We start from the raw sequence: 12,313 nt of genomic DNA, 5'->3' as shown, positions 1-12,313 counted from the left end.
TTATGTTGCATAAGCCTACTCCCATAATTGTGTAGTCGTTGAGGTAAAACGTTGTTTCATTTCATTACTTCATAAAATCGCACTATAAATTAATTGCTCGTAACTTTAAAAAAAACTCCCACCTCTCGTCCTCTCCACTATGTGTAGGTTTCCCTGTCGCGTCTTTGTTTTATATTTTCAATGATGCAGAGACGACGTATGCATAAGAGAGTGAAAAAATGGGAGAATATATATAAAACGGTAACAATTTTCAACAAAACTTTCTGCATCTCGTCTTTTGGTAAACTAAACCTAGCGCAGTAGTGTTAATTATCCGAACTAGTTTGAGTGTTTGTTTGTTTTTAATCATTTCTTGTTCTTCGCATATCGTTTTAAATATGTTTATCATATGCCTATCACAGCACAGGCACAAACGGATGCTTGTATTAAATTGACGAAAGTTTCATTTACGCACATAACAAAGGACGTTTGAAAGTTGTTTTAGAAGTGTTTCACTATTTTTAGGGATTGGAATGAGAGAGTCCTGTATGCACGACCCGTAAGCTTATTCATAAATTGTTAGATTGCGAACTAAGCGACGTATAATAGAAATTGCAATGGAAATAGTGTAGTGTCGTTGAATAAATCCTCCGTAAAATGATTAAGCTTTAGAAAATACCATTTTTGAATTTAAACTGATTTAGCTATTACTTTCTATTGCTCGTTTAGCTTAAGTTGCCTGTGTTTGATTAACATATGGTGGCTGTGCATAAAGAAATTACAATAACAAAACACATTCAAATGGAATACGAAATACTGATTTCTCCTGTTCAGCTGTGTGCGGGACAGACCTTCACAGTAAACAGACTACAATGAAGAACTGCACTCGTTCAGAGCATATTATGAGTATAAAAATGCACCAGACGCAACACAACGGGAAGCGGGAAGTTCCGTACAGTTGCTTTTTGTGCTCCTCTGCTCTGTCTTTTTAAAACTTCCTCATATCTATACACTACAACAAACGAATCGAAAATCACGGCTTCCGAAACACAAATGACTTTTCCATACGGGGGGTGGTGTTTCTATAATGTGTACGTCACAAGTAAAACTTTAATCTTTCAGGTTTTGCATACCTAACGTGTAACACAAAATAACAACGAACAAGGAATGTATTGAATATGAATCTAAGAGTTTTACAAACTTTAGTTTTTATCTGTGCCTGCTGCATTGCTTTGTCCGCACCTATGTATTTTGTCGTGCTTCCTCGTGTCTTTAATATTTGTTTGTCTTTACTTGTTGCTTTTCTACCCATCTTACCATCGATCCCTATATTCGTTGTACCAACAGTATTATCAAATGTTTCTTCTTTTTTTTTTGTTGTATCAATCAAATTGCTTATGGAATGGTTTAGTGTTTTCTGTATTGATTTGATGACACAGATTAAATTCTACGCAGTGATAACAAGGTAAATATTATGCACAATTGAACAACTATTAGTTAAACCCGCGCAACGTTTAATTGGAATCTGTCGTTTCATTAACTGTGTGTCGACACACTTAACCGTTATGTACAGGTTTCGTTATTTGCAGCACGTGCCCTTTATCTCAATTTTGCACACTGTGGAAGACTGGTAAAACAAATGTTTCATAAATTTTTGTGCATCATGAGCAAATGCCATCTGCTCAACAATAAAGGGATGGTAATAACACAACACCGCGCATCACACACATACACAACGGTTATGATTTGGCGGTAGTACCGTCACTAGTATTGTCAGTAGCATACAGTTGTGCTACAGTTGTGCTGCATGCTTTTATTAAACCACCGTCAAGATGAACGTGTGAAAAAGGGGATATAAAGAATGTTTAACTGAATTGAAGAGTAGTTATCTACAATTTTCTGCCCGATTCTAAAAGAACGTGGGATTGTATGGTATTGGCAACATTTGAATGTTTCAGGAATGATCGTCAACAATTAGTATTGCTGTGAATGTTTAGCTTTGCTTTTTCACTAACATCGCTTAAAAGCACTTGCCATTGGGAGAAGAAAAAAACGTATGTGTATGCAGGTCTCCTCGGACATCTTGATAACAACATAGATCGACGATTCCTGCTCCATGTCGTTATTACTACAATTATAATTCAATTACTTCATCTGTATCGCTCTCTCTCTCTCTTAACGTCCTATCGGTTAATAACACTTTGTAAACAGATTTATATGGCGCTTCCGATGTACTCCGTTTATCCCTGACAAAATTCCGCATCTCTACCCCTTGTGTATGTTTGGGGGGTGTCTTTGCTAAGATGGATTCAAAAAATAAACATGTTAATGGCATTGATTCACCCATCACTAACCCGGATCTTCACATATGGGTTGTGACGAGAGCCCAATATATAGTAGTTACTCTTTCACTTATGACTTAATGGTTGTGCTGGTAGCTTTCCTACCTTGCATGTCGCTCGTTCCCAGGCGACATGTTCCTCTCTTTTTCTCTCTCTCGATCTCGATCACGATCGGTGACTGCACCCACAGAGCTCCCTCCCGTCGGTTCACGTTCACTGTCCCAACAAGCACCCAACCCACTCAGGCACACACTCTCAAACGGTTTGATTGAGATCTAACGCCAAAGTGGTCGGGTCCTCGAGCGCGATTACCTTGTCACCTTCCATCTTAAAGTAACGCTCCTTGTGCATGCGCTCCATGTGCCGGCCGATGTGCATCTTTTGCTTCGCCCGGTACACGCAGTAAGGACACTGGAACTGTGGCTCCTTGCCGCATTCCCACTTCTGGTGGTTGCGCAACGACGACTTAAGCTTGTACGTTCGACCACAGTCGGGACAGGCAAATCCGCAGCCCGACAGCTCGGCACAGTGTAACGAAGATACGCTCATGCTGTTGCTGCTGTTGCCGCCGACATCGCCGGCAGCACTGCTACCGCTTCGATGGTGGTTATTGTTATTGTTGCTCGTGGTGTTATTGTTGTTGTTGTTGTTCAACATACTAATGCCACTATTGCTGCCGTTATTGCTGGCCCCCGTACCGCCGGACGAGGAGGAAGACGATGCTGAGGAGGTGCTTTTCACGTTGACCGGGCTGACCGAGTGGTCGCGGGGAAACACCAGCGGATGGGGACCCTCGCGCAGCGTAGTCACGAGTGGCATCGCACCGCCGGCAGCCGTTAGTAACGCTCCAGCCGAACCAGCGAACAGGCGCGCATCGAGCTGGTCCCAGGTCAGACCGCCGAGTTTTGTGATGCTTAGATCTTCCGCTGCACACACACACCCGAATAATGGTTGTTGGCCGGAGGTAGTGGGAGGCGCACATAAGTAAGCATTCCAATCAACGCACGCAAAAATAAGCCAGAGGCACACGCAAACCCAACGGGAATTCCGAGCGGCAAGCGCGGTGTACAAAAAAAACATCACAATACAACATATCACACAAGTAGGAGGGAAATAAACAACAACATCACACACACACAAACACGCACACGCACATAAAACGTACAGAAAATAAAAGAAAAAAAGAGAAAACATCAATTAGAAAAGAATAAAATAAAACTACAATGAAATTGCCTAGCTAAATTATGGCTAATATAAATATAAAGAGAAATAAAGCAGCAAAAACAGATTAAGTACATCACAATAACACAAACAAAAGGAGCAATAATGGTGAAAGGAAAATTGATAAACTTCAAATGATAATGCAACTGACGAAAGAAATTATTAGCCGTAAACATAGCAAAACAGGATGCATAGGAAAGTATTAGTTAATCTTAAAAAAAACACCTTACGACCGATACCCATTTTAAAAATGAGAAAAGCTTGTTTTTTTACTATTTGGCTCACCAAACCGTATTTTATCACACATCACCTGTTTTCGTTTTGATAAATACAGTCAAATTGTCCTCTATGAATGTGTCAAAAAAGCCGATTAATAATACACAACTAATATGTACACCTTTTCTGCACTGTATAACGTGGAACGTCATAATAAGGAAATCAACCAATTAATGCGACCATAATGCTCATTACAATGCATGACAACAAGGGACACTCATAGCTAAGCATGTCTAGTTAACGCAACTGGCCTGAAATACTAGAAGAAAAATTAATTATAACATTAACAATAGTAACACTTGCCGAAGCATTATTGTACAATTGCTTGTTTTGTTTGCGGAATATTTAAGCAATTTCAAACACCCAAATAATCAAGCAATTCTATTCATAAAATGTTTGTTTCTTTCTGTTCTACAATAAATTATCCTTTTGTATTGAATGCTGTTGTCAACATGTTTGATACATTTTACAACAAAAAACAGTTAAAAACGTCTATCTTCTCCTCTTATCTCTTCTCCCTTCTATGGAAATGTTCAGCTTGCTCTCTACAACCCATAGTTACTGCCTTTGGCAACGGTAGAGAAACGCTTGGCACACTTTTTACACAATAAATTGTATTTGGTTGTTATCAATGAACAAAGGGAATGAACACTTAAGTATAATCAATAAGAATCACTATTAAAGTAAAGAGTTAATAAGTTATTTATAAATCAACAAAATATGTTTCGAAAATGGAAATTCGTTAAAGTGTCATTGAAAGCAAAAAATTAAAGGAAAAATCGTACCATGAATACTACCACATCAGTATCATCGCAAAACAAACCAAACATAAGAGACTTTAACGAACTATCACAAACAAACACTAGAGCATATAGCAGCTACAAAATAAAAGAAAATAGTGAACATTGTGTTTTTTATGAAGTAAAAGTGAAAAATCGTAACGAACACTTTGAATTCTCCGAAAATAAATAAAAAATAAGCAATGGCAAAAAAAATACAAATTATTGTATGAACGATAAATGAAGTATATATGTATCACCAAATGAATTTTTTTAGCTGGTGCTTTTCCATCGAATACTTTTTTATGGGAATGATCCTAATTGTGATGATTGAATTTAGTAGATATTAACACATAGCTTTATGCATTATTGAATTGTTGTTCCGCTTTTTTTCTTCGAATAATAAGCTACGATCTAAAAAAAAACTAATAAAAACGATAACAATTACAATCTAACATTCCCTATCATGAGCATGGCTCTCTCGCTCTGTTCTTAACTAAATATACTACCAGTTTTAGACGAAAACCATTCAGCTCTTACTGCTTGGACTTTGGTTCTTACTGATAGCACACGGTAAGGCACTATTATTCTCCGTTGAGTTAGTTATTTCTAACATTTCCTCACAGTAACCGTTACTATTGTTCTTGTATGATGCAGTAGTTTGGAAAGAGCTTGCCCCAACGATTGCTCGGTTGCCATCTTCTGCAATATCATCAGCAACCCCATCAGTAGCATCAACATCATGTCCGTCGATGTTATTATCATCGTCCGTTGTGATGATGCGTATGGGGGCCGAAGTATTGCCTCCGACAAGCATTCGAGCGTCGTTGCTCCCGACACTACTGACACTGGCGGTAGGGTCGATGCTGCTATCAACAGCATTCGTCACCGATACCGCTGGTGCTGCATCACAGGGAAGAGGAGTAAGCAATGGCGGAGGACATTCCTCTTCGCCGTGCTTTATACGATTATGCGTTTTAAGATTATGCTTATATTTGGTTGCGAAATCACAGTGCACACAATGGAATTGAGGAGTGACGCCGCACTCTTTGCGCTCGTGCCGCTTCCAGGTGTACTTGGTACGGTACAACTTGCCACACTGACGACATTTGTAAAAGGCTGCCTCGGTTGTCGCTGCCATTTCTCCAACACTACTGCCGCTACCTCCACCACCACCACTGCCACCGCCGCTGCCGTAAGAAGTATGGGAGTATTTGTTTTCCAAATATTTCCACACCAACCACGGCTGGTTTGCTTGTGGGTGCAACAGGGTCGCGCTATCCTCCGGAAAGCTAACGTCTCCTCCTCCTGTAGCTGTCGCTGCATACGAGGAGTTATTCGCTACGGATGCAAATGCTGCTGCCACTGCTGCTGCCATGGCGGCATTGGCAGGCGTTTCTATGAAATTTTCTATAAACAGGCAGAAGGGAAGAGGATAGGAATCGGGTAACGTAGGAAAAAGAAAAACGGAATGTCAATTAGCTAACATTGAAGCCGTTTGGTAAATCATTCGGTTCTTCCTAACACATCGTCGTCGTCGTCCGTGCTTTTTGCGCTATCATCAATAGTTCGTCCATTTTCATTATGGCATTTTGTATTACCTGAAAAAGAAGAGAAAACATGCATGTTAGTATAAAATAATAAGGCAAAACATTCCGGCACACAGACTGCATATTGTTGGTATGTGTTGTTTTGCGTCAGTTTCTTCTTATTTAAAAAAGGGTCATATATAAAAGGAATACAAAAGGGATATAGGTATTGAAGGATGAACATTTGAATGGACACAGGCAAGATGTTGTACATGAAAAACAGAATGAGATGAGAGCCAAAACAATATTAAGAGCATACAATTCACAACAGCAACATTGACCATATGTAAAACCAGTTAAAAATTGTCTTTAGTCTTGATTGTCCAAAAAAAAAAGGTATTTGTCTTCTACATTCATTTTTTTATGTTCTTTGTTTAGTCTAATCACATCCATTCATCATTCACTCGTATCATCATTCAGTCCAACCAAGCACTCACCCCTTCCGCACGGCGAAAAAGGAACTAAGGGCTTGTGATATTTCTCTCTCTTGGCGTCGATCGAGTGTTATAACGACATTGGGGGAAATTATTACATTAAAAAAGGAACTAAACAATAAAAAAACACCATTGCGTGGCTTGGTTCTTATAACTCATTTTGCGTTTTTTTTAATGTTTTGTTTTGCATATGTGTTGAGCCTTACGCAAATATTTGTTCCTTTTTCATACGATTGTTTGTGTTTTACTTGCCCTGCCTTCCTCTACAGCTCCTGATGATTTCGCTTCCTTTTGTTTATATGTTATTTGCTCTTCAGTTTAACCCTATCTTGCTTTTAGTTTTGTAGTCCCGATCGAGCTGTTTTTGTGGGTGTAAAGATGGATGTGGGCGCGGGGGTGTACATGATTTTAGTATTGCATCCCAATTACATGGTTCCCCCTACGCGTTTTTACTCCGTGAACATCTTGCAATTGGGCATTTTACTTCGCTAAAATAGTATGATTTTAAAATAGCTCTATTCTTCTGGGCATGGTTTACCGTTATTATTACAACTATTTGCACATTTTTAATCAATTCATTCGTAAGCCCGTGTGTTTTGTTCTGGCTACACCACACGCACACACGACTACACTCCGCGTCATTATTTTTGGCTTCGTTTTGCTGTTTGTTTTCTGTGTTTTCATATATAAAATGTAGATGTACGCACGACGACACTCGCTCTCTATACACAAAATAAGTTTCTGTTTGATCGCTTCATGTAGCACTCTATACGTTGTTCTTATAAGCATCACGATAGAGAGAGAGGGGGAGAGAGAGAACAAACATTGACACTCTATAAAACTCTTAACTTTAATGCGCTTTTTTGTGTGTGTGTGTGTGTGTGAATCTAACAACTGATTTTTAATTTGCGTATTACGTTTTACTCCTCTCTGTAATCCTTGTTTAAGCCTAATAACTGGTTCCATTTGCCATTTGAACTCACACACATGGTTTTGCTTCGGCCAAAATATCGTTTTCAAACATTTGATGTGTTTTGTGTAATCACCTCCATCACAAAGGGGTTTTCTTTTTGTTTTAGCTTTGTATATAACGTTTTCACACACTAAACTGGTTTCTTTTTGTTTTCCTCGTCTTCTTAACTGACGCTTCGTAAATATTTTTGTTCTCTGGTTCTGCGCACTACACGGCACCATCTCTAATCTACCGGACGACACACGCAGGAGTTGAATACTAGAATCTAATTTGTATGCTTCAACATTAACTACACCGCGACGATCTTTTTGTTCCACTTTTCTTTTCGAGAGTAGCCTTAATCCACACAATGATACCTCACACACTGTGCCGGTGAATGGTCAGCAATATGAAATCAATCCGGGTAAATTAAAAAAAAAATTGTGAATTCTGCATAAATGAAACAAACTTAATTTAAAAAATGCACAGTTGTTAATTTCCATCAATACTAAATGAGAATCAAACAAAAATTAGTTTTAAGTTTTGCTCAATGCATTTTTTTGCAATGCGTTGTATAATATTTGCTTAAAATGCATGTTGGAAGCAGTTTGCAATGTTCAGTTGTGCCCCTTTAATGATAAGTAACACTAGCATAGTAGCAGCAGCACACGTTTCAACTCAGTGTGATGAAATTTCAGCAATCATATGTATCGTATAACGATAATTAAGACCATTCTATTCCTCCAAAAGCAACAGTTTAAAATGCATGATGATGTAATGCAACACACGAAAATTACTTAGGAGAGGCTATAATTCAATGTAGATTACACGCTATTTTTATTAAATCTTGTTTGTAAGAAAACATTGTGTTTTTCACTCCGAATGGGGTAGACAGGCAGGGGAGAGTGCAAAGCATCAACGCCCACCTACGACCACCATTATATGTCATGAAAACGAAATGGCGAATGCAAAATGATATAGTTAAAAAAGGAAAGTGTTTGAATCCCTTTGTCATTAGTACAATAGCGCACACTACACTCACACATACACACTTGTTTATACGTATATATATCAAACATATGAATAATAGCAAACGGTACACATTACTTAAATTATGTAAAATCTTAACCGCTAATTTTAAAGAAAACATTTTCTTGTTTTAAATGTAGCACGCGACTCTGACCCGGCCGGTCAAAAATACTCTCCTCAAAAGGAGCATCAAACCAGCACACAGACGGGGACATGGGCAGTCGCTATAATTTGGCTCTGTCGCTTTTTAAAAAAACGCTTTTAAGGATGGCAAAGGATGGATCTCAAGCTTCTTCAAACCATTACACTGATCGGCATGACGACTGTACTAAAGTTTAGGTGTAATATAGATAGATAGATAAGACAACGGAGTTACTGGCAATCAAATACGACGGAAACATATAAATAAAACCAACAGCGACATGTGTATTTTGTAGAGTTCCTAAGAAAATTTGGCTTTACTTTACAAGAAATAACTATTTCTTGGAGCAAACACATTGATCTAACACGCTTTAATATTGTAGCACGTCTAATGAATGAATAATCATGACCAATGCATTATCACCATGACCATCATCATAAAATATGTTGAACATACCTCGAAGTAGTTATAGAGGCTGTTTCGTAAACTCGTTAAAAAAAACAACTGCAATGTTTGCCTCATTACCATCTTCTAAGCATCCATTTCAATTATAGGCATGCTTGCAATCAGTTCTTGGCAAGAAGGTCCTTGTTAAGAAGCATTCAAGCTAACAATCTGACAAATAGGGTAGCTTAGACGATCTCCACATGTATGGACCAAATATCGTCCCAATATATCAATGTCACTAATAAGGATCTGATATGTATCAACTTGCTTATTTTTACAATCTACCTGTCTAAACAGGCATCGATGACAGTTGACTAGAATCGAAATCTAAGTCGATAAAATATGATTGAGTCCAAGAATACACTTTAGGATTCAACAATCCAATATAGTAACAAAAAAAAAACAATCATTTAATCCTCCTAATTGATGAGGAGAAAGGTGCAATACTAAGTCCTGATGGCCGTAACAGTTTGTTACCTTTCAAATCTTGGCAATTTGCCAAAAATCGCAAGCCATCTTTCATCTTCTTCTTTGTCTTTTTCTTTAGCGCAGCAACCGTTGTCGGCCGAGGCCTGCCTGTACACCACTCATGGGAATATCTCATCTTCCACTCATTCCACCACTCATGTTCCCGGCAATATCAGTGACTTCTTTCAACTTCTGTTGCTCATAAAACCAATAGAATTGGTTCCAATTAAAAGAATTGGACATAAAAAAAAAACAAATAATGCCATACTCCACAATGTATCAGGTTTCTACAGACACAGGATACTGTGTTTGTAGGCAAGGGTAGGTTAATAGAGATCCTGAAAGTGTTTAGTTAAGCAGAAATGTCACACAAATCACTGGGGTACTGCTATGAGAAAAAGAGAAAGATCAAAATTATGAACTCATCAGTTACATCGAATGGCGCGACTTGTTTGACCTACGGCGGCTCTCCAGCTGCGGCATCTCCGAATGATGCTTGCGTATGTGCACACCGAGATTGCCGCGCTGTTTCGCCTTGTAGCTGCAGTAGGGACACTGGTGCGACGCTTCCTTGCCACCGCACTCGACATTTTCGTGACGCCGCAAAGTTGACTTCCAGCGGTATCGCTTCCCACAGTGTCTGCACACATACTGGCGGACCTCGCCGTCATCCGTATCACTTACCCCGGTCGACTCATTTACCGTGTATTCGAAATTTCGCATAATGTTTGGATTCGCTAGCAGCGCATACTTGCTGTCGCCAACCGATGCGTTCAGCAGCTTTGCCCCAGCCATCGGTCCACTGTCCTTCTTCAGCTTCAGCATCTTCGTGTTGTACTTTGTGATGTGTTCGCCGTCGTCATCGTGCCCCAGATCGCCACTACCCTCATCTCCGCCCTCGTCCATCATATCACCATCATCGTCGTCACTTTGAGATCCATTGTTATCCACGTCCGATGACATTTTGCTTCCCGCTATGGTCGTCGTTTGCTGTTGTTGCTGTTGCTGTTGCTGTTGTTGTTGTTGCTGCTGCTGTTGCTGCTGACCAGAGGAGACTACATTCATGGCTGCCGCGGCGGCAGCGACCACGTTGCTGAAATTGGTCGACACCCCATCGGACAGATCAATGTCCTCTATTACCGAGTAATCGAGATCGTCGATCATTCCAGGCGGGAAGTCAGCGCTCTGGGACGTGTTAGAGCCCGACGTTTCGTATTCGTTCACCGTGTAGCGGGTAGTCACCGAGCCGCCGCGTGCATTAGCACCACTTATGGCTGCAGCTATCGGGATCTGCTGTAGGGTCGAAGCATTGATCGTCGTCAGGCCGGGAGGTCCTGCGCCAGTGATCGTGACGTGCTGCTGGGACTGTTGCCCTGACGATCCCAGTTTACGTGACAGCGAAAAGTTCAACAACTGTCGCTCGGTTCCGGCCACGGTAGCCGTTGGTGGAGCTAGCTGCTGCGCTACTTCCTGCACCTGTATCGTGGCGCTGCTACCGGAGCTAGCGGACGAAGGTGTGACCGTGGGAATGGTCAGGATAGGCATCGTTATCGTGGAAGTCGTTATACCAGTGTTGGCAGGAGTGCTGTAAGGGTTCTTAGCCCGCGAATACTTGATCCGGGGATGGGTGAATGTTTTGGCCGGAGCAAGTGCACTGGTAGACAGTTTTCGCACACCACTGGCAGCTTCGCTCTTCACCACCGTCGGTACAATAAGCTCGCTAGACGATGCGTCCACCTTCTGTATCGAAACCGGCGTTACAATGGTTCCACCGGCAGTATTAACGAGCGACGCTCCCGATATGGTACCACCGGACGGTGACGAAGCATTACCTCCCGACACTCTCTTGCCAACCATCGCCGTACCGACTGTTCCGGATGCTAGCGTTATGTTTCCTTTCGCAATAGATCCCGTCGTCGTTTTGAGCGGAAGGATATCTACATTAGCCGATATAGAAGCCGCCGCATTATATCGCAATTGGCACAAACACCACACCCATCGAACGGTGAGAGGGGGAAAAAAGAAAGAAAAAGAAGCACCGTAAATATGTATATTCTGTAAACGTCTTTTTCGTTCACTTGTCGCCAATAAAATCTATCCAAAAGATAGATAGCAGCGAACACAGCGTTTCATCATTTAGTGTAATATAAAGCAAAGTGTTTATCATATATGTTACTTTCATGCACTGTCACACACACGCCAAACAGAATCGTACATTCAGTGTCAAAATCGCTGCTTTTGACCTGCGATGTACGCTCTGAATTTATGTACCTTATGTACACAAGATGCTTTCTACTAAACGGTATGGTTACGTGGCATGTGCCGATTTGGCATAATGCAATAGGTTTAACTCGCAACAAACACGCGCACAGAATGATGTCTTCTTATTTGAAGCACTTTCTGTGTCAGTGTGTTTGTTTAGCGAATTATTTAGTGTATATTTGCTGAAATTATGTGTATGTGTAGAAAATGTTGGAGTAATGCTATAAATTTGAAAAGTGTATAGTGAAAAAAAATGAAAGAAATAATGTGATTCGCGATGATATTTAAAACAATGTAAACACACGATAACACACTAAAACAAAACAGGGAGAAAATAGAAAACATAAAGTTCGACATTTTAACGAGATACTGATAGCCACATCTCAGGAAATT

General features: G+C 40.3%; 1 protein-coding gene across 3 annotated transcripts in view; it reads right to left on the bottom strand.

Moving 5' to 3' along the window:
• Positions 1 to 6,761: 6,761 nt before the first annotated feature.
• LOC121592885 (longitudinals lacking protein-like) overlaps positions 6,762 to 12,313 on the bottom strand; it is a 66,669-nt gene continuing 61,117 nt past the window's right edge. For all 3 annotated transcript variants that reach the window (XM_041914749.1, XM_041914748.1, XM_041914750.1), the window contains exon 8: positions 6,762 to 11,595. In XM_041914749.1, coding sequence (XP_041770683.1) covers positions 10,088 to 11,595 — 1,508 coding nt within the window. In that variant the 3' untranslated portion in view covers positions 6,762 to 10,087. The remainder of the gene's footprint in view (positions 11,596 to 12,313) is intronic.

The sequence above is a fragment of the Anopheles merus genome, chromosome 2L, assembly GCF_017562075.2.
Source record: "Anopheles merus strain MAF chromosome 2L, AmerM5.1, whole genome shotgun sequence".
NCBI classification, from domain to species: Eukaryota; Metazoa; Arthropoda; class Insecta; order Diptera; family Culicidae; genus Anopheles; species Anopheles merus.
The sequence above is the reverse complement of the archived record's forward strand: the minus strand, read 5'-3'. Positions and strand labels throughout refer to the sequence as shown.